At 36.8% G+C, this 24,134-nt stretch overlaps 1 protein-coding gene across 3 annotated transcripts in view; it reads right to left on the reverse strand.

Moving 5' to 3' along the window:
- Positions 1-13,672: 13,672 nt before the first annotated feature.
- The window catches only part of OtopLb (Otopetrin-like b), a 57,293-nt gene continuing 46,831 nt past the window's right edge, over positions 13,673-24,134 (reverse strand). For all 3 annotated transcript variants that reach the window (XM_073974748.1, XM_073974747.1, XM_073974749.1), the window contains exons 4-8: positions 16,021-16,238; positions 15,346-15,962; positions 14,939-15,284; positions 14,771-14,869; positions 13,673-14,251 (exon numbers count right to left, since the gene is read on the reverse strand). In XM_073974748.1, coding sequence (XP_073830849.1) covers positions 13,833-14,251; positions 14,771-14,869; positions 14,939-15,284; positions 15,346-15,962; positions 16,021-16,238 — 1,699 coding nt within the window. In that variant the 3' untranslated portion in view covers positions 13,673-13,832. The remainder of the gene's footprint in view (positions 14,252-14,770; positions 14,870-14,938; positions 15,285-15,345; positions 15,963-16,020; positions 16,239-24,134) is intronic.

Below are 24,134 nucleotides of genomic sequence, written 5' to 3' on the forward strand. Positions count from 1 at the left end.
AAAACTTGAGAAAAATGCAAATTTAGTGTAATAGTGTTTTTTTTGCTAGTAGTCGGCACCATTTTCCAATTGTGGGCGTGACATGTTCCAGTAGTCGGCATATCGTATTTTAGTAAAGAAATGCTACAAGTTCATCGTTTCCTTTATTTATTTATTTCATTTATGTAACAAAAATATTGCATTATTATACAAAAACATCTGAGTGCAAAGTAACATTACGTTAAAAAATAAACAATTTCATGAAATTCAGAAAATTAAATGAGTATACCTCAAGTATGGCCCCCACCATACAATAATAAATCAATAATTACTGACAATAATTGTCCTAGATACCAGTAACACTAATGTACTAATCAGTTCAAGGTATTATAAAAAAAGAAACACACGTTTACACAAATAATTCTTATTTTAATCCATATTGCTATTAAAATTAAATAATTTTAAGATTTTGTTAACATTTGTAATTCAGTTAAATTTTTTTTATGCGCTTATAACATCAACATAAAAATGTTCACAGTTTTTTTCATTTTTTATTCACATTCCAACTAATTTTGCATCAAAACGTTTTCTTACGTTTAAATATGTTGTTTAAATAAATTAGTTATTATCAATAGACGGTAACTATATTCAATTGTCGGCATGTCACAAACGCACGCACTTCAAACCAGGCCTAATATAGCCTAAAATCGCATAACTAATTTTTTATTGAAGTTATTTTTATTAATTAGACTTTGAAGAATTTATTTAACAACTATTCGTAACCGACCTTAATTACTAAGCACACAGCTTAACTCTAATCAGCACACAGCTTTCCTTTACTTCTTCCCTAATGCTTGGTTTACATTTACGAAATCCACTCGATTTCAACTGTCAATTCCTTTTAGTATACGTCAAATGAAAACTCATCTGAAATCGATTGGATTTCGTTTGACGTTTAATCTATGGAATTGACAGTTGAAATCGAGTGGATTTCGTAAATGTAAACAAAGCATAACTGAGGATTTAATTCGCTGTCTGATTTACTAGTGACTGACTGCTTCGCAATTTATTTATTTATTTATTATTCATACATTGTAATGCCAATAAGTCAAATAGACCCAAGATAGCATCACCATTAATACAATAATTAAGCTTATACACATGACCAGATAATTAAAATCATTCACTATGCCGTATAATTCAAATAATTTAACAAAAATCTATATAGCAAATTCAAAGTATAAAGAAAAATCAAAAAACCTATGAATGTTCTGGCTCCCCAGCCAATAAAAATCAAATAAATTAAACCCATAGCAATATTGACAACTATACCCTCTACTGTGACAATCAAAATGTTACTAATCAAATGAATGTGGATGACGAAGATACAATAGATAACGTTGCTTGAAAGTATGAGGCGAATAAGCAAAATTACGCAGGCTAATCGGAAGACTATTCCACAACCTAGCTACTCGAACAACAAATGAACGATCATAAATCTGCGACCCAAAACGTGGAAACGTGATTTAGGGGTTACGCATTGATCGAAAGAAAGAGAATTTTTCACAAAGCATTTCCGGAATTCCATTCCTTATAATTTTGTAAAAACATGTAATAACTCGAGCATTCACAAATGATTGGAAGGGGGCACCCAAAAACTCCTCAACATAGCTCGAAACCTGATCACGATAATTCAATCGATAAACAAAACGAACTACCATGTTAACAATTCGTAAAATCTTATCTAAACACTGTTGACTAGTGCCAGATATAACTTCGATGCCATATGCAATAGTAGACATCAATACCGTATGCGCGAGCTGCCTCCTCACAAAAAATGGTAAATAAAATGTCGTACAATGCAGTTTACGCAATATAGAAATGACTTTCGGGAACAAAGCATCAATATGAGCACTAAACTCAAGCTTATGATCAATGTATACACCCATGGTAGAATAAGAAAAGGTAGCAGCAATACCCAGCTGACTGAACTGGGTTGTAGTGTTAGTGTCAAATTCCATTCGACATTTTATGTATTTATTTCTATGTTCGAGGTATATTAGGGATATATATTTTTGAAGATCAAATTTATTCATCAGAAAAAAACTATTTCCCATAAAGACGGCTTCATATCATTGACATGTAACCTCCTCCAGGTCCGAACGACATGCCGCACACTAAAACACCGCTTATAGAGGCGGTACAATATTTGTTAATATGTGTGGTATTTTGTTCAACTTGAAAAGAATAAAGCCCTAATAAACATGTGCTTTTTTGTTTTCAAAAGCAAATGATTGAAACAGCTTCTCTTTTTTCAATGAATTACCAGCGACCCGAAACATTTTTGCAAGTATTCTACTTTCTGCGAGAAATTATGCATTTAGTGGAATGATATGGAAACATTCAAATTGAAAATCTAACGAGTTTTCATTCATGTTTTCCAAAATATTCAATCAAATGTGAAAAATTATTAGTTTTTTAAATTCCAATAATTTATAGACATTTCCTTGTTTTGTTTACATTTACGTTGACACTAAGGTTTACAAACAAAAACAAATTCCTTTGTGGTTGTTGTTCGAGTTGTATTTGTTGTAGTATTAACTTTACCTTGTATTTGTTCTACCATGGTATACACCCAAGCATTTAATCTTATCCACTACTTCAACAATATTGCCATTCATATACATTGTAAATAGATGGCTACTCTGCCGAATAGAACCAAATAACAGTGATTTTGTCTTGCTAACTCTTGTGCCAGACACTGAAAATAACACATGAAAATGTTTTAGCTTTTAGGAGAGAGCGGAGGTGAAGGGGCTCCCTTTCTCCCTTCTTACCCATAAGCTCAAAACATTTTCATGAAAATTTGCATAGTCTGGCACAAGACTAACATTAACAATGAAATTATTCTGCTCCATCCAATCACCTACTGCATTTAAAGTTGAATTTATAACAGGTAGTAAATACGCGGCGTTAGAAGAGTGGAAAAACAGGTGGATATCATCAGCGTATATAAATGGAGAACATACATTCATATCAATAGAGACATTGACATCATTGATGTACAAGATAAAAAGCAAAGGACCAAGAACGGTTGCTTGCGGAACTCCACTGCTAAGAGGACGTACACTAGAAATTGATCCATTATAGTCCACGAACTGAGAGCGACCATTCAAAAAGGAGAAAATAAGCCTGCATGCCGTGGCATCAAAGAAGAATTCATTACATAGTTTTTGAATGAGAGTAGCATAAGCTCTGTTCCTTTACGTGCAAGAATCTTCAAGTTTTACAACTTTTTACTCGAAAAGCGTTCCTTTACTTCAGACACCATACAATGCATATGGAATCAGATTACAACTTTTGCTACTTTTGCCGGTTTTACCACTTTCAAAAGTAAAGGAACAGACCAATAGTCTACTCTTTCGTGATTTCAGCGAAATCAACATCGAAATCACAGTGCACATGACATACAACCCTGTTTTTGCCTAAAAAAGTACCAAAAGTTGCAACACTTTTCACGTATCACAATAAACAAGGTAGATGGTCAATTGCTGCAACAAAAAATTTTAGTATCAAAATTTGTAAACAACGTGAAAAAATATTAAATGACTTTGTTATAATGCTATTTTTCATTGTGTTCCCGTACTTTTTATACCCTCAGCCTTTAGGCTAAGGAGGGTATATACACTTTGATACGATGAAAATGTGCCTCATCGAAATAATGGTTTTAGACTCCAAGTATGTTTGGACGAAATGTGTTTCAGACAATTTGGAGTCGGTTGAGCAATGTCCGTCTGTCTGTCTGGCTGGAGCGCACGATAACTCTAACGGATAAACCGATTCGATCCAAAATTTGGCTTTCGTAATATTTTGTCCAAACTTAGTTTAAGTTCGATGATAAGGCTTATCGGTCCACTCCTTCCGGAACCTCCCCCACAAAAGTTCGAAAATGTTCGGAAAGTTTGTGCGCACGATAACTCTTGAAGGGAGTGACCAATTTGGTACATTCGTTGTATAGCGTAAACTTTCTACCAGAGTAATATGAGGTTCCAATATGGTCTCAATAGGTCCACACCTTTGGGCACCTCCCACACAAAATTTCGGAAAAGTTCAGTTTAGGGCCATCTCTCGAATCGCTTTGATTTTTGTTTTAGAAACATGTATTCACTGACCTCCATACGACGGTAAAAGTTTCGTTAGGGGCATATACATACTTCCTGAGAAAATAGCCTGAAAGTTGCAAAAAACCCCTATGACACCGTGTGAGGTGGTTGGACCGAAATATAACTCTAGAACGGATCTACCGATTCTGTCCAAAATTTGGCCTTAGTAATATTTTGTCCAAACATAGTTTAAGTTCGAAGATAAGCCATATCGGTCTACTCCTTCAGGTACCTCCCCCACAAAAGTTCAAAAATGTTCGGAAATATTGTTCGTACGGTAACTGTTGAAGAGAGTGGCCGAATTGGTCAATACTTTACACATCCTAATATATCTACTAGATATAGATCAGGTTCAAATATGGACTATATTTATCCACTCCATCTGGTACCTCCCACACAAAATTTCGGATAAGTTCACTTTAAGGCCTAATGTCGAATCACTTTGATTTTTGTTGAAGCAACTTGCATTCGCTGCATCAATTACGATGGTAAAAGTTTTTTTAGGGGCAAGTCGATACTTCTTGAGCAAACAACCCGAAGAGTGTAAAAACCCCCTATGGCACCATATGTTGTGGCTGGAGATCCACTTCCATAACGGTCTAAGTCTATCCATTCCGTTTAGTATCTCCTCCACAAAACTTTTGATCTTTAATCCTAATCAACATTTTTGTCGGTTCAAACGCCCAAAATTTTTAAAACCCCCTAAATACATACGTATTTTGGAAAAAAAAAATTGTTTCAATATCTTTTTTTACTTGTTTAATGGTAATTTTAGAAAATAGAATTGTCAAAAATTTCTTCCCCATACAAATTTCCTAAAAAAACGGAAAAATGACGGAAATTGCAAAAACTCCAGCATAAATGTCAAAATCAACGTATCGACGTATTGCTGCTAGTTTCAACTAGGCCAAAATTGTATGGCAGAAAACGGGGGAAGAGGGTGTTATTCGGCGCTATTTTTGTTTAAGGAGAACTGCAAGTCTTGCTAGATTTCGGAGTACGGAACTCATATTTAGCACTAAACGGAAAAACTACTGCAAGTACTAATATTGTGCAGGTTCTCAGCACAACTTTTATTTATTATTATGATGTCTCAACGATAAAATATTTTTTTTTATTTTTTCATTTGTTAGTACTATACACAATTAATACGATATATAGATAATTTTACGATAATTTTCCAAATAAAGTTGTAAAGTTCTATATTGTCGTATATTTTGATGACTAATTCAATTTACAACAACTTGTTTTGAAAATTAATTTCCATCAGCTGCGCATATGCATCTACCTTGATCATTGTGATATGTTTGAAATCAACAAAAAACACCGGGGTGTATTTCAGGATTTCGTGAAATCCAGTGGATTTTGGAGCGCAAGTGTAAACTTGGCACAATACGCCATTATTACCCATATCTACAGCCTCTCTAATTGTCTCAGTAAGATGCAAAAGGTGAGACACGGTACTGTGACCACGTCTAAATCCGTATTGAAACGGATTTAGCAGTTTTAAATTATCAATGAAGTTTAACATCTGCTTCTTCAAAAGATGTTCACAAATTTTTGAAAGTGAAGGTAGAATACATATTGGACGCAAATTGTCCACCGAGGATAAACCTTTTGCTTTGGGTATAGGAACTACTCTGGCTACCTTCCATGCTGCTGGAAAAACGTAAATATTGTATTATAGAAATGAAGTAAATAATTCGATATATAGGGATATATAATTTTAATAAAAGCAATTGGAATACCATCAGTACCCAACGCCTGGGATTTAATGGAATTCAAAGCATTAAAAATGTCTTCCTCAAAGACACAATCAAAGGAAAAAGAAGGATGCTCACCTAAGTAATCATATAAATCTACCCTATCAGCAACTGGGACAGATACAGACTGAACAAATGAGTCGTCTATCTCATCAACATCAAACTGACCACCAACATTTCCTGAATGGTCACCAACTAAACCGCCAGATCGCAACCTACTCCAATTCCCTCGTATTTATTTCCAACAATAGGGAAAATTTACACTAAGCAAACAAAAACATGCCAAATAAAAACTAGAATGACTGAAAAAATTCTGTACAGTAGTTGTTATTGTAAAACTAATTTAAATAAAATAACTGTCCAATAAAAATCTACGTTACATTCCAAAATTGTTTAATTAACGGAAAACCATCTACATTAACTTAAATCTATCAGTTACAATCGTAACAGTATGTTCTCATCTTCTCCCCATTGGGCATATAAACAAGTAAGTTTAGCAAGGCCGATTTTGTTATACCCTCTACCACGAGTTGTATTGAAATAAAATGGAACAATTAGTTTCCGTTCGTTTATGAAGAGGACTAAATACTAAATTTCAGCAAGTTCGGTAAAACAATGAAGCTAACTTTCAAAATACCAAAACAAAATTTGGGAGGTACCGTTCTATTGGGGCTATATCAAAACGTCGATCTATACCTACAAATTTCTGGCGGAAAGTTTTTAGACTCAAAGACGACTAAATACCAAATTTCCGATATTTCGGTAAAACATTAAAAATACCGAAAATCAAGAGGCACGCTTCTATGGGGGATATAGGAACTTGCGAACCAATACTGATATTTCTCTTCTGGAATATTTTATAACCCCATGGAAGACTAAAAAACAAATTTCAGTCTTTCAGTGGGATACGTCACAACCTTCAGAATTACGAAAATCGGGAGGTACCGTTCTATGGGGGCTTTATCGAAACATGGACCTGTACCGACGAATTTCAGTCAGAAAGGCTTTTACCTCCAACAAAGCCTATATATCAAAATTCAGCCATTTTGGTGGGTTAATATGGCCACAAATTTCATATGCAACGTTTAATACCCCAAATGAAGATCAAATACCAAATTTCAGTCATTTCGGTGGATTATTGTGGCCACAGCCTTCAAAATACCGGAAATAGGGAGTACAGTTCTATGGGGGCTATACTAAGGCGTGGTCCTATAACGACAATTTTCATATGAAACGTTTAATACCCCAAATGAAGATCTAATTTCAGCAATTTCGGTGGACTATTGTGGCCACAACCTTCAAAATACCGAAAATAAGTCGTGGGTCATTACCGAGAAATTCCATATGGAAGTTTAATACCCCCAAACGAAGACCAAATACCAAATTTCAGCCATTTCGGTGGATTATTGTGGCCACAACCTCCAAAATACCGAAAATAGGAAGGTACCGTTCTATGGGGGCTATATGAAGGCGTGGACCTATAACGACAACTTTAGCCAACGAAGGCTAAATACCAAATTTCAGACATTTCTGAGGAATATTGAGGCCACAACCTCCAAAACACCGAAAATCGGGAGGTACGTTCTACGGGGGCTATATGAAAGCGTGAACGAACCTTTACCGACAAATTTCATATGGAACATTTAATACCCCAAGTGAAGACTAAGTACCAATTTTCAGCTATTTCTGAGGCATATTGAGTCCACAACCTCTAAAACACCGAAAATCGGGAGGTACGTTCTATGGGGGCTATATGAAGGCGTGGACCTATACCGACAAATCGGGTGGTACCGTTCTATGGGGGCTATATCAAAACGTGAACCGATATAGCCCATTTGCAATACCAAACATCCTAGGAGTAATATAAGCTTCTATACCAAACAAGTATAAAAGTATCAGTCGGCTCGACAGAGATATATCCTCAGCCTATGTGAATTGGTACTTTCATCTACGAACAGATCGAATGTATTTAGGGACTTTTCAGAATTTGTTGGCCCTTTTTGGACATTTAAACTTGCCGACAAAAATGTGGATTAGGATTAAAGTTCAAAAGTGTTGCGGAGGAGGGAATAGACCGACGTAGTACATTACGGAAGTGGATCTTATTTTGAAAGTCATATATTTTCGATAGATATCGCGCCCATTAGTCATTTCAGTGAGTCATCATACAACTGTTGGACCAGTATGCCAGGAAGCATGGACTTGTCCACGGAAAACATAATATTGCTGTAAACAGGACCACAAAGAACATCATCGGTATAAATTTCCAAAGGATCTTCGAACAGACCCTAAACTGCACTTGAGTATGGACCAAATCGGTCCCTCCCTTCAAGAGTTATCGTGCGCACAATTTCTCCTAACATTTTTGAACTTTTGTGGGAGAGGTACCTGAAGGAGTGAGGCGATATTGATTATCTTCGAACTTAAACTAAGTTTCGACAAAATATTTTGAAGGCCAAATTTTGGATTTCGAGAGTTATCTTGCGCTCCAACCACTACACACGGTGTCATAGGGGTTTTTTGAACTTTTCAGGCTATATTCTCAGGAAGTATGGTTTTGCCTCTGATGAAACTTGTACCGCCGTATGGGGGCCGTGAATACAAGTTGTTACAATAAAAATCAAAACGATTCGAGAGCAGGTCCTAAACTGAACTTTTCCAAAATTTTGTGTGAAAGATACCCGAAGGCGTGGACTGATTGAGTCCATATTGGAACCTCATCTAAGTTTGGTAGAAATTTCGGGATGTGCAAAGTATGAACCAAATCGGTTATTCCCTTCAAGAGTTATCGTGCGCACAAATTTTCCGATTATTTTCGAACTTTTGTGGGGGAGGTACCGGAAGGAGTGGACCGATATAACCCATCATCGAACTTAAACTAAGTTTGGACAAAATATTGCGAAAGCCAAATTTGATCACGTTGTGATAGAAGGAAGACATGCATCAAGCGTGTTGGATGTACGATCGTTCCGAAGTGCAAACATAGACTCGGACCACTACCTTGTTGCAGCAAAGGTACGTACCAGATTAAACGTAGCAAACAAAGTGCGAACAGACACAACACGGAAGTTGGACATCGGTAAGCTGCAATCACAACAGATAGCCACAGCATATTCCACTCAACTGGCCCAACTACTTAATCAAATCACTCCTCATCCCGATAACATATCAGGACAATGGCAAAACATTGTCCACTCCATGCAAACAGCCGCAAAATCAGTAATTGGATACCAGAGACCTCCACCAAGGAATCCATTGTATGACCAGGAGTGTCGTGCTGCTACCGAAGAGAAAAATGCGGCATATAGGGCTACTGGCACATCCTCCTGTAGAGACCAGCAAGGTAATCTGGTAACTGAAACAGATAGTGTGCTAAGGATATGGAAAGACCATTTTTCCAAACTGTTGGTATCCAATAGTAACGAAGTCGACGAAGCTACCACAGATCCAATCCCAGAAGATGGTATTGAATGTATACCACCCGGCCAAGATGAGGTAAAGACAGCAATAAACCGGATGAAGAATAATAAGGAAAGAATAAACCTGAGCATCCTGTGTCCGGTCCATAAGAAAGGAGATAAGACTTTATGCTCCAACTATAGCCGCATAAGTCTTCTCCCTATCGCCTACAAGATAGTGTCAGGGATATTGTGCGAACGACTAAAGCCCATGGTCAACGAAATAATTTGACCATATCAATGCGGCTTTAGACCTGGCAAGTCCACCATTGACCAGATATTTACCCTGCGGCAAATCTTGGAGAAGACCCAAGAGATGCAGAGGGACACCTACCACCTTTTTGTCGATTATAAAGCATCCTTCAACAGCCCGCTACGTTCAAAGGTATTCCAAGCCATGTCTGAATTTGGTATCCCCGCAAAGCGCATACGGCTTTGTAAAATGACTCCAACTGACACAAGATCTTCAGTTAAAATAGGAAAGAACCTCTCCGAAGAGTTTTATACCAAAAAAGGTTTCTGGCAAGGAGACAGCCTTTCGTGTGATCTTTTTAACATCCTGGTAGAAAAGGTTATACGAGAGGCAAACGTCAAAAGAAGTGGCACAATCTACACCAATAGCCACATGTTACTTGCTTATGCTGATGATATAGACATCATGGGACGATCAGTAAATGAAGTAACCGATACCTTTATGAAGGTCGAAGGAGAATCTGCAAAAGTGGGTCTGGCGGTAAACGCCGAGAAGACCAAGTTGATGGTGTCGACGCGCAATGCGTCCATTGAGATCGGACCAACTGTTGAAGTTGGTTTCTATAATTTTGAGGTAGTAAAAGACTTCGTATACCTCGGGACCGTCGTAAACACAACAAACGACACACAATGTCGCGAGTTCATATTAACTGTGGCCAAAAATAGAAGGAGTTGTCGTAGGTGCATCAATTTTGGTACACGTACCTATTATTGACTTACAATCTTCAGGACAAAAAATTGGGTTGGTCGGTCCACGTTTTGATATAGCCCCCATACAACGGTACCTCCCGATTATCGGTATTTTGAAGATTTTAGCCTCTTTATTACACCGAAATTGCTAGGGGGCATTATACCTTCACCTTGAAATTTGTCTGCATAGGTCCACGCCTTCATATAGCCCCCATAGGACGGTACCTCCCGATTTTCGGTATTTTGGAGGTTTTATCCTGATTATCACACCGAAATGGCTGAAAATTGGTATTAAGTCTCCGTTAGGGGACTTATAACCTTCCTATAGCCCCCATAGAACCGTGCCTCTTCATTTTCGGTATTTTGAGTGTTGTGGCCTCAATATCCACCCGATATGACTGAAATTTGGTGTTCAGTCTTCATATTGTTTGTGAGCATATTGAATATATCAAACTCTTATCTTTATATATGATAAATTTCCTTTAAAAATTTTTTTAGACCGATTAGTGGTCAATTTTTTTTTTGTGTTAGACATGTTATGGGAATGGTTAATTGCTTGGAACATAACAATTAACACTCAAAAATCATCTCATATTACTTTTGCACTCAGACATGGAGATTGTCCTGACGTTAATTTAAATGGTTCGATAATACCACATTGTTTATCCGTCAAATACTTAGGCATACATTTGGATAGAAAATTGTTATGGAAAGAGCATTTGAAAGCCAAGAAAAATCAGATAAATATGAAATTTAAAAAGATGTACTGGCTTCTTGGGGCGAAATCCGAGTTAAGTTTGGAGAATTAAGTTATGCTATATAAATCAATAATTAAGCCTATTTGGACCTACGGGATACACCTTTGGGGTACCTGTAGCAAATCGAATATAAAAATGATTCAAACAGTACAATCAAAAATCCTACGAAGCATTACGGGCGCTGAATGGTATGTTACCAATAAAACTATACACACTGATCTTGGCATTCCTTTCGTAGAATCAGAAATCAAAAACTTCAGTACCAAATATTTGGAAAGATTAAGCAACCACACGAATGTATTAGCAATTACATTACTGGACGAAAGTGATACTGTAAGACGGCTCAAAAGATGTCATGTCCTAGATTTACCATTCCGGCATTAAACCACCACTTATCATCTCTATATTGGAATATATATGTATAGTTATCCTATTCTAAAGAAAGAATAGGATCATCAGTTATTTCTGTCATTTTTATTGTAAAATGTTATTTCATTTGCTTAATATTATTAAATTATTTATTTATTATTATATTAACTTGTAGTAAATACAATGTTAATAAGACATAGCATTGGCTACAACGGCCATCAGCTAACATATTATTTAATAGATTGCAAATAAAGAGAAATTAAAAAAAAAAATAAATAAATAAATAAATAAATAAATAAATAAAGAGAAATTAAAAAGTAAATAAAGAGAAATTAAAAAAAAATTTTTTTTGTAAAAAATCGAATTTTGATTTTCGCTGTCCACAATTGTTTTCAAAAATTGATATTTTTAAAATTCTCTCGTTTTAAAGCAAGATTATTAGGTACTTAATAAGCCGACAAAAATATATGATGATCGGTTCATTCGTTTTCGCGCTATAGCCAACACCGCAAAACGATTTGTTAAAAAAGGGGGTATCCTCTCAGTGAGGTGATCGCTGAAAAAGAGAAATGACACATTCGTCTGCAAACCTCTGCAGCTGGGACTTTTATATATTTGAAGTACTCACTTTTTCTACTCATCCAGCAAAAATATCGATATACACTTTTATAACATTTTTTCCCCACTCCACTCAATATAAAATTTGCTTTAAAAAATTAATAAACTTAGTAATACATGTTTGGGTAAATATAAACACCATATGATTAATATTTACACGCAAACAAAAGTGTAGCCAAGTTTATTACATCCCAAGAGAACTTAGGAACCATTTTTGCAGCGACCGTTACTTTTAAATTTTAAATATTAACGCATAATATAATTTATTAATTTTAGAAAAAAAAAACACAAAAATACGTATTAACTAAAAATGTCGGATTTAAATCCTCATATAGCAAAATCTACTTCACGTATCAGTACCAAAATTCAGATTCTTCTTAAATAATGTTTTCTATCACTTCCCATCAATAAATTTGTTCAACGAAGTATTTAGTTTTTCCAATTTTTGGCCACGGTCGTGACACTGTGCGACATCAGTTGTGAAATAAAAAGAAGAATTGTATTGGCCAACAGATGCTACTTTGGCTTAAGTAAGCACTTCAAAAACAAAGCCCCAACTTGTCAAACAAAAATAACGCTTTACAAAACACTGATACTACCCGTGCTGTGGGCCTATTCTGTAACTTTTTAACAACTTTACTCATTGTTTATTTTACAACAATTTCATTTGTTTGTTTTGTAGTTGTTACAAAAACAAAAGAAATTTTAACAACTTTTCAATCGATAAAAGTTACAGAATAGGCCTACTGGTGTATGGTTCCGAAGCCTGGGTACTTGCGCAAACAGATAAGGCAGTGCTTGGCGTGTTTGAGAGAAAAATTCTTCGAAAGATCTACGGACCGATCTGCGTTGACGGTGAATATCGACGTCGTATGAACCACGAGCTGTATCTGCTATACAACGACATCAATATAGTTAAACGTTTCGAGGTGCAGCGATTGCGTTGGCTAGGCCATATAATAAGAACGAGCGATGATAAGCCCGCTAAATAGGCGTATAAATTCGAGCGCTGCACGCAGAATTGGCAGGCCAAAGAATAGATGGCGCAAACAAGTGGATGAAGACATGATAAGGCGCGATATTCCAAAAAGCGAAGCACGAAACAGAGAGAAGTGGATATCTTTTCTTAGTTCGGTCTATGGAACAAATGTTCTAAGTAAGTAAGTGAAAAGTTTTACCAGAAAAGTAAAGGAACGAAAAATGGTAGATCTGGAGCAATGTCAAAAAGAAACATAAAAATTCAATTTTCTTCTTTTATTTTACAGTTTTTAATTTTGTTTTGTCAACGTTCGCCTTTTTCTTCTGTTTTTGTTCATTTTTTTCTTCATTGTCAAATAATCGTCAAACAAATGTCGAAAAATCAGTTCTACCATTTTTTATCTGAAGAAATTTGACTGGTAGCCTGTGGTAGAAGAGAAAGTCATTGTTGCTCTCTCTCCTCCCTCACTCTCTTAAAAACTGCTTCCAGTTCTACCACTTTTTGGGGTTAAGGAACGCTTTACTGGTTAAAAATGGTAACAAATGGTAAAAATTGTAACCTCCGGTAAGTAAAGGAACACAACTATGGAAAAGTAGTCATTATTTATGGTAGTGAAAATTTAAGTCGAAATGAGAACAATTAATTTGTTATACAAATAAAACAACATATTATTATATTTTTAATAATCTAACAACTTATAACTAATAAAATAACAATTAAACTAATTACAGTATAATATTATTCTACAATACTTTTTTACAATAGACATTATTATTAACAAAACAAATATGTCTAATAACTTATTAATGTGCTTTGGCCTTATAAGTGATTTTCCATACTTCAAACAGACATATTGTCGAATGGAATCTATAGAAGATTGCCAATGGCATTGAAATATGTGTTATAATGGTCCAAGCCCAGGCACCATAAAATTCCAAATGTGTTTCACGAAATACTGCACGCCCCTTTATGAGGGTATTCACAAACCATATGGCCATATTGGCAACCAGTAGGAATGTGATAATTTCTCGACCAGGTTTACGACGAATTTGTTTTGAACCTTTGCAACGACGATGACTGGCATGTAGAATGAACATTGTTTGTAGCGCGGTTTGACAAATGTTGAATACCTCGGCAATAATACCTTCGACACGATCCGGCACCGTATCCCATTCTGAAAAGTAGCTACCCAATATGCTGAACATGCCATAGAGATAGGCACCTGGGGAGAAAAAAAAAACGGGAAATTAGTTTGAGGCTTAAAGTCAATAGTTTGGAATTTGAAGTAAGCTCGTTTTTTGTTGAACTTTAGTGAAGAGATTAGTCCCGTTGCTCATTTCAGTGAATCTTTCAACTGAACTAGTTCGTTCGTGAACAGCAATTCATTACAAATGTATATGATTTTAGAAATCATTGGGTTCAATAATTCATTCGGTTGAAATTTGTAGTAAGTCCATATCTACATTAGGCAACTTTCCTTGCGGCAATTGTCAGTTTGTTGGTGAGAGAGGGTGGTGAGAGGCAAAGGTTTACCATATGCCTCACCTCTCTCTCTCCATCAAACAGTCAATTTCTGCAAAGAAAATTGCCTAATGTAGATATGACTTAGCTCGTTTTTTTTTGTTGAACTTCAATGAAAGGACTAGTTCCGTTGCTCTGTTCAGAGAATCTTTCAACTGAACTAGTTCGTTCGTGAACTGCTATTCATTACAAATGAACACGATTTTTGATCATTTCTTACCTGTTTGGGCCACTATAAGTAAGAGATTATCCAATTCCATGGAATGATGTTCATCACCCGTATCCTTGATATATCTCAAGTCCCGCATTAATATCATGCCTAAAGAAGTAGAAATTAAATCATAACTAATCCAAACTTACTTTCAAAATATGTATGTATATGTCTTACCCGTTACAATTGCTGCAGAACATAATAAGTAGATGGCAGTTTCCCATAGCGTAACCTCTTGAGTGGCAATTAGTTCATAACCCGGTTGCATGTACAGTACAAAGTACATAATCATGGAAATAATGGTCATGACAATAATTAAAATACCAAAGAATAGACCTCTATGGGATTGGGAACAATCCACCGAAAAGTGATGAGCTGGTTTTTGGTGTACCGGTTTTACGGAATTTTTACGTGATTTATCAATATCCGGTATAGATTTTACAGTTTTCCACATTTCATAGAGAATAACAGCACAAATGAGAGAATATTCAATTGTACAGGGGAAGAGGAAGGGGGATAATTTCTAGGAGAAAAAAACGCAAATTAACGATTTAGTTAAAAAAATATAAAATTATCTTTGATACCTGCACCAAAGCTCCCATAATTGTGGTACGAGAACAGCCATGACCCGCCACGGAAGCTGCCGCCTCTGTTGTTGTGGCTGCTGCCGCTGTAACATTGTGCAGGACATGTCCCACCACCGCTGCAATGGTACTATTTTTGGCATTTTCTCCAAGATGCTGAGTATGATGCAATGTTGCATTTACCGCTGTCCAATTTACATCAGCACCATGTGAACCAGCACCTGTGTCATGATGCTCCGAACCCCCTTCATGATGACCAATATGGAATATTTCATGTTTTGTTTCTTCCACCAAAACATATAACCATTCACATAGATTAGTGGCCACCATATGCATCAGACCAAATCGCGAGAACACCTTATGACGAGCCATATCCAAATAAGTTGTATTCAGAAAAATAAATTGTACCTGAGCTATACACAAGACCATACGACATATAGGTGTTATGGCAATAAATACATCACGGCAACCGGGATGGCCATTTAACTCAAAGAATTGACCAAATTCCAGACCCGAATAAACCATTGTTCCAATGGCAAAAGCTATGGCACCCACTCTTAAATAGAAACTACCAAAATGTGTTACTTTGTGCTTTAGCAGGACGTTATTCCGCTCATCTGTAAATTGATGGTCATTAAAAAAGAAGTTTCAAAGTGCCGTTTTGTAAATACATACGATAACTTTTTAGCGCATTTATAAGTGTACGATTTCGAAACGCTGAGACATATAAAAATGTTACAAACACTATGCTACACACATAGAGATAAACATAGAATCCCTGATAGACATAGGTGGGTATTTTCTCGGTTATAACTTCTGTTATTGGCAGACAAACACCCAGCAGTACCAATACCTTGCAATATGTCGCTGAAAGAGCGGCACTTATGGCATCACTGGAAAAGAAAGAAATTGAAAATTTATAGTGGTAGCAGGATTAGTTACTTTAAAGTATTATTCAGAGACCAATATGATAATTTCCGGCAAAATCTACTATGTCAATATTAAGTCAATACACACACGCAGGAAAATATATGTTAGAAATATGTTTGGATTTGTTTGGGACTGGTTGCAAACAAATATATGTTTGGATCCAAACATAATTTGTTTGTATCCAAACAAATATATTTTTGCAACATTTTGTAACATATCTCTATTTTATTTGTCTGGGTACCCACATATTTTGTATGTTAGAACATATTTTTTATGGGTGGAGAGAGGATTTTTGTCAAAGAGAGTAACAACAGGGCTCTCGCGGCTGGTGTTGTGTGGTGGTGTTTATGCGGTCAAACATGTCTGTTTCGAGCTTTATTGTTGTTAACCAACGTTGCAAGCGAAGTGGAAAAGAATAAATTGGTATGAATTATGTTGTTCTTTTTTTCTTCAATTTTCTAAATACAATCGTTGAGTAAAGACGGTAAAGTGAGTGAATAAATTAGTGTATTGTGTTTTCTTAAAGAAAGGGTGTTTTTTAGTAAATTAAAAGCCCAATACATTTTATAATTGGACATTTTATAATTGAATCAAAAAGGTAAATGGAAATATTTTATTGGACAAGGAAGAAATCGCATTTAATATTGGCAATTACATCAATACATTTTTCATATACATACATATGTACATATATTTGAAATATGGATGTACCTATTTATTACATTTTATAATCATTTGATTCCAGATGCCGATTTCCCGCTGATGATTTTAACATAGAGGAAAATGTGTTTTATTTCACAACTAAGGAGAAGCGTTCAACGAGGTTTCTATATATATTTTGCTTTTGAAAAGTGTGACTTTTTATAAATTATTTCATTCCGTTTTTCTATATTAAAGTCTGTTATGTATTTTTTTTTGAATTTTTTTATGTATCTATGTGTCTGTTGTTGCTTTTGTGTTTTGTATTCCGATGCATTTCAATAAACCACCACCATTTATAAATGTGTGTATATGTTAGTGAGCATACATTTCAATGTGTTTTACATTGAAATTTACGCTCCCTTGCTCTCAGTATGCGCCCATTGGTGCATGTGTTTGTTTTTTTGTGGCTTTTGGGTTTGTATTTATATTATATCTAAACAAATATTTGTTTGCACCCAAACGTAAATTTGTTTGCATCCAAACAAATATTTGTTTGCACCCAAACATACATTTGTTTGCAGGACATAAACATATGTTATGTTTGGGACTGGTTGCAAACAAGTATATGTATGTTTGCTGCAAAATATGTTTGGGATATATGTTAGAGAGACCTTTTTTCCTCTGCGCAGCTTGAAATTTTCGTCCATGGCGGGCTTATCTCCACTGTTCATAATCAAAACAAGTAAAAAAGTATCAGTCGGCTTTGCCGACAGATATATACCCTCAGCCTGTGTATATTAAAACAATTTTTTTCCAAAAACGCATGTATTTAGGGAGTTTTAAAAATTTTGGGCGTTTGAACTGAGAAAAATGTTGATTAGGATTTAATATCAAAAGTTTTGCGGAGGAGATACTAAAAAGAATGGATCTCCAGCCACTACATATGGTACCATAGGGGTTTTTTAGAACTTCAGGGATGTTTGCTCAAGAAGTATGAACTTGCCCCTGAAACAACTTTTACCATCGCAATTGAGGCAGCAATGCAAGTTGCTTCAACAAAAATCAAAGTGATTCGAAAGCAGGTCTTAAAGTGAACATGTATCCGAAATTTTGTGTGGGAGGTACCGGATGGAGTGGACAAATATAGTCCATATTTGAACCTGATCTATATCTGGTAGATATATTAGGATGTGTAAAGTATGGACCAATTCGGCCACTCTCTTCAAGAGTTATCGTACGCACAATTTTTCCGAACATTTTTGAACTTTTGTGGGGGAGGTACCTGAAGGAGTGGACCGATATGGCTTATCTTCGAACTTGAACTATGTTTGGACAAAATACTACTAAGGCCAAACTTTTCACCGAATCGGCAGACCTGTTCGAGAGTTATTTTGCCCTCCAACCTCCTCACACGGTGTCATAGGGGTTTTTTTGCAACTTTCAGGCTATTTTCTCAGGAAGTATGGACTTGCCCCTGATGAAACTTATACCGTCGTATGGAGGGCAGTGAATACAAGTTGCTAAAGCAAAAATCAAAGCGATTCGAGAGATGTTACTAAACTGAACTTTTCCAAAATTTTGTGTGGGAGGTACCCGACGGAGTGGACCGATTGAGTCCATATTAAAACCTGATCTAATCTGGTACACGCTCCACGATGGGCAAAGTATGGACCAAATCGGTTACACCCTCAAGAGTTATCGTGCGTACAAATTTTCCGAACATTTTCGAATTTTTGTGGGGGAGGTACCGGAAGGAGTGGACCGATATAGCTCATCTTCGAACTTAAACTAAGTTTGGACAAAATATTACGAAAGCCAAAATTTGAACCGAATCGGTTCATCCCTTCGAGAGTTATCGTGCGCTCCAGCCAGCCAGACAGACAGACAGACGGACGGACATTGCTCAATCGACTCCAAATTGTCTGAAACGCATTTCTTCCAAACATACTTGGGGTCTAAAACCATTATTTCGATGAGGCACATTTTGCCCGTATGAAAGTGTATATACCCTTCATAGCCTAAAGGCTGAGGGTATAAAAAAAAAAATACATGGGGTAGTCTTCGATAAACGCCTTTACTACACTTCTATTCGCACGTCACCCAAATTAATCAGAACGTGAAATCCTAAAAGCTCTAGTTGGCGTCCCATGAGGAGAATATACCTCCCAATGTTCGATGCCTACTCTTCTATTTAATCATGGGTGAAAGTGATCTGGCATGAAGCACCATTAATTTTATAAGAACGTGACAATCCCACGGTGACCGGTTCTATGCACCAGATTGACTCAGAAAAATCTTCGACAAGTATGTGTTTGAACTCGTATATTAGTTCACTATGGGAGCGGCAATATATCCCGGAATGTCTTCTCCAAACTCGTTCGGTCTATGTCGGAATAGATAAGAACTCCGGGCCATGGGTCAGTTCCGTTTGCCTGATCCGCATCCAACACATGTCAACATCGGTGAGATGTAATGGCTGCTCTGACTTTAGTCACTTCCAGGCTTACTGTGATAGGAATTAGTTTGTTGTTTGCTGCGTGTTTTCAACTTCTACGTCGGAATACGAGAAACCCCAGCAGTCTTCTCAACAACAGACGCAGCTTCTTACATCACATGTTATTGATTAGGGATATTGTAGATTTTATTAGTCGGGGAAACATCATGGTATCCACCATCCATCAGCGCTTCATCAGCTGTAGCTTGCAACGTTGCGATGAAAACAACGTTTTGTGGAAGGATTTTTTTAATTAGCGGAAGATGAGGACTTGTCTCCTTATACACCAGTCTGTCCACTACATACCTATTTCGCATGAGTTTGACTCTAGTGACCCATAAACGGAATATACTGATATAGCGGTATAGAGTTTGGAACAGCCGAGGTAACAGTGTTTAATGTGTAATGACTAGTTTTGTCCTGCGTTATATGGCTGCTATTAGTTCGCTTTTGGATATCAATAACCGTCTGGTGCTAGGGGACATCAACGAGCTTCATGAGCTTTAGCATTTCGTGTTAGGTGCAGCGCTGGCCGAGCAAATTGATAGCTTCACATTTTGCACGGTGAACGAAGACGCTCCTACAAAGATAAGAGGGAATTGACACAACTCGGCAGACATCAGCATTTCGGTACCCGGTCTTATAAATGACGTGTCCTGGCAAACCGTCATTTCGTTTAGCACAGACCACCTTCCTATCATTCTCCGTTAACGGACCTTTTGACTTCATAAGCTTTGAACACCGTACTTTTCTAATCCTGGGACAAAGCTATAGAAAATTTGGCAAATTTACCGCTTCAGAGAGCTGCCAATTATCTCAGATCCTTGGGTAGCTGAGAGAATTTTCCGGGACATCATCACAGCTGCAGTCGTTAACTACATACCTACTGGTCGAATACTCGTAATTAGACCAAATTTCCCAGCAGAGTCGACTGGACTAGAAAATCAGCGTGATGAGCTTTGTCTTGCAAACCGTGAAGACCCAAGAGTTAGGGAACTTACTCTTGATGTCAATAGATTAGCAGCCGAGGCAGCATACGCGGCTAAGTGCACAATAGACGGCTGTTACTTTCAAGGGCGTGATAGTGACAGCTGCCCGAATAGCTGTGCATGTTATTTTAACCAGCAGTTTATGGAGCACCCCGAGAGTAATAGGGCGAAGAGGAGTGTGTTACGACCTATAAGACCAAAGGGTTGCGAAGAATAAAGCACGAGAGGCACCAAAGGGTTAAGGAAACTTCTAAGGTTGTGCGCAAAATAAATGCGTGAGACACCAAAGGCTTACGGACACGTCTATGGTTCTGCGAAAAATTAGTACGGGTTACGGACACCAGCATTTATTTAGCGTAGAACCTTAGATTTTACGCAAAATAAATGCTGGAGGCACCAAAGGGTTAAGGGCACCTCTAAAGTTCTCCGAAGAAAAGTACGGGGGATACTAAAAGGTTACGGACACCCCGACGGTTGTTGGGAAGAGGAACACTACAAAGGTTTACTGACACTGTTTGTGGTCTACATTCCGCTTTCACCCATTTACTCAAATGCAATATACGTGTTACGAACCTATCGGAGTAACATGCAGTAAACAAATACGAGGAGAGGTTAATGAATTGTAAAAATTATGCAGTCGAAATTCAATCCTTAGTTACAATTCTTTCCTATAAGATGAGTCCTCCCAGCTGACGAGGTACCACCACAATTTACGATGGGCGATTCGGGCCACACGGAATATCAAGCAACTGGATCAACCCGGAGTTGAGTATTTAACAAGTGTCCTCAACCTATCGTTAGCCACATATATTATACCAGAAGCCTGCAAACTTGGCAGGGTGGATTTCCCTCCTGACGTCAGTAGCAAAGATTTTAAAGTACTACTCCTCCCTACGATGAGAAGCTGTTTCCCAGTTGACCAATATTAGCATGGATTTCGGAATATGCACAGTACCACAACAGCATTACACGCCATATCCACGCATACTAGTCTAGGACTACATCAGCTCTTTACCTATCGAAAGCTTTCGATTTCGTCAACCATGCCAAGCTTCTCGAGGATAAAGAGAAGACTTTCCTCTAGACGAAGAGGTTCAACCACAATTTAAGATGCAGAAGTCATCCGAAACGCTAATTAATTATCCAAAACTTTGGCACAATTCACAATCTCTGCGGCAATACTTAAGCAACTATATGAACCCTGAGCATTTGACAATTGTCTTCAATCTATCATTAACCACACATATTGTACCAGAGGACTAAAAATTTAGCCCCTTTTAATGAAGTCAGGCGTGTCGTTCAGGCCGATTTTCCTTTTTTCCAGTAGCAAAAACCCTAGAGACTCCCCATGGTGAAAATTTACAGTACAACAACAGAATAACATGCCATATTCACACATATCAGTCGAGGGCGGAACCAAAACATGTACTTTGACGTTTCAGGTTCTCAAAGGTCACAAAATATCTCCACCAAAAATTTTCAATATACCTCCCGATTTTCGGTATTTTGATGTTTTCGCTACATTATTTGGCCGAACTACCTATAACATTTGAGCTTCGCAGTGCTCAAAAAACATCTCCAACAAAAATTGTCAACATAGGGCCATATCTCGGTATAGTCCCCATATAACGATAGCTCCCGATTTCGGTATTTTGAGGGTTTTAGCAACATTTTTGACGGAACAACCTGTAATTTGACTTTGGAGGTTCCCAGAAGTCACAAATTATCTTCACCAAAAATTGTCAACATAGGTTCAATTTATGTATAGCCTTACTGTAACGGTACCTCCTGATTTTAGGTATTTTGACGGAACAACCTCTTATTTGACATTTGACGTTCAAAGTGGTCCCACACTTCTCCGCCAAAAATGTCCAATTGTCGGGAGTTTAGCTACATGTGTTGACTGAGCTATCTGTAATTTGACATTTGATGTTTCTCCACCAAAATTGTCAACATAGGTCCACACTTTGATATAGACCCCACATAAAGGTGGCGCCCGTTTGAATAATTTTTTTATACATTTGCAGACCTTATATAGGCATTTGGGTTCCCGAGATCTCAAAATATCTCTATTTAAAATTGAGGAAATGAAGGAAAATTAACTAATATATATTTCATGGTGGAATGTATAAAAGTTCGGCCCGGAACTTAATGCTTTTTTACTTGTTATTCCTACTAAAGTTTCATATTTTTAAATGGTTTTATTTAGCTCACCCCGTTTGTTTTATTTATTATTTATTCTTGGGTCAAATTTAGTAATTCAAATTTCACCCTCTTCCTGTCAACCGATTAATCTGAAATTTTGTATACACTTTGGATTTTGGTGATATTTATTCATTATCATTATAAATTCAAGATGGCGGCCGCTACAAAATGGCGGATAACGTAGGTTTTATCAATCCCATCAATATGGGTATCAAATGAAAGGGCTCAACAAGCTCAACAACAATATACTATAAAAAATTGAAATCCAAGATGGCGGCCGCTACAAAATGGCGGATAACGTAGGTTTTATCAATCCCATCAATATGGGTATCAAATGAAAGGGCTCAACAAGCAGAATACAATATACTATAAAAAATTGAAATCCAAGATGGCGGCCGCTACAAAATGGCGGATAACGTAGGTTTTATCAATCCCATCAATATGGGTATCAAATGAAAGGGCTCAACAAGCAGAATACAATATACTATAAAAAATTGAAATCCAAGATGGCGGCCGCTACAAAATGGCGGATAACGTAGGTTTTATCAATCCCATCAATATGGGTATCAAATGAAAGGGCTCAACAAGCAGAATACAATATACTATAAAAAATTGAAATCCAAAATGGCGGATAACGTAGGTTTTATCAATCCCATCAATATGGGTATCAAATGAAAGGGCTCAACAAGCAGAATACAATATACTATAAAAAATGTAAATCCAAGATGGCGGCCGCTACAAAATGGCGGATAACGTAGGTTTTATCAATCCCATCAATATGGGTATCAAATGAAAGGGCTCAACAAGCAGAATACAATATACTATAAAAAATTGAAATCCAAGATGGCGGATAACGTAGGTTTTATCAATTCCATCAATATGGGTATCAAATGAAAGGGCTCAACAAGCAGAATACAAAATACTATAAAAAATTGAAATCCAAGATGGCGGCCGCTACAAAATGGCGGATAACGTAGGTTTTATCAATCCCATCAATATGGGTATCAAATGAAAGGGCTCAACAAGCAGAATACAATATACTATAAAAAATTTAAATCCAAGATGGCGGCCGCTACAAAATGGCGGATAACGTAGGTTTTATCAATCCCATCAATATGGGTATCAAATGAAAGGGCTCAACAAGCAGAATACAATATACTATAAAAGATTGAAAAAATTGAAAATGGCGGATAACGTAGGTTTTATCAATCCCATCAATATGGGTGTCAAATGAAAGTGCTCAACCAGTAGAATACAATGTACTATATAAAGTTAAAATCTAAGATGGCAGCCTCTACAAAATGGCGTATAACTTAGGTTTTATCAATCCCCTCAAAATGGGTATCAAATGAAAGGTCTCAACAAGTAGAATACAATTTACTATGCAAAATTGAAATCTAAGATGGCCGCCGCTACCAAATGGCTGATAACAATTTTTTATCAATCCCACCAATATGGGTATCAAATAAAAGGGCTTGACAAGAAGAATACAGTGCACTATATAGTACATCTTATACACTCGAAAGCCA

The sequence above is a fragment of the Musca autumnalis genome, unplaced genomic scaffold, assembly GCF_047663935.1.
Source record: "Musca autumnalis isolate F117 unplaced genomic scaffold, ASM4766393v1 scaffold_3, whole genome shotgun sequence".
In the NCBI taxonomy this organism is placed as follows: Eukaryota; Metazoa; Arthropoda; class Insecta; order Diptera; family Muscidae; genus Musca; species Musca autumnalis.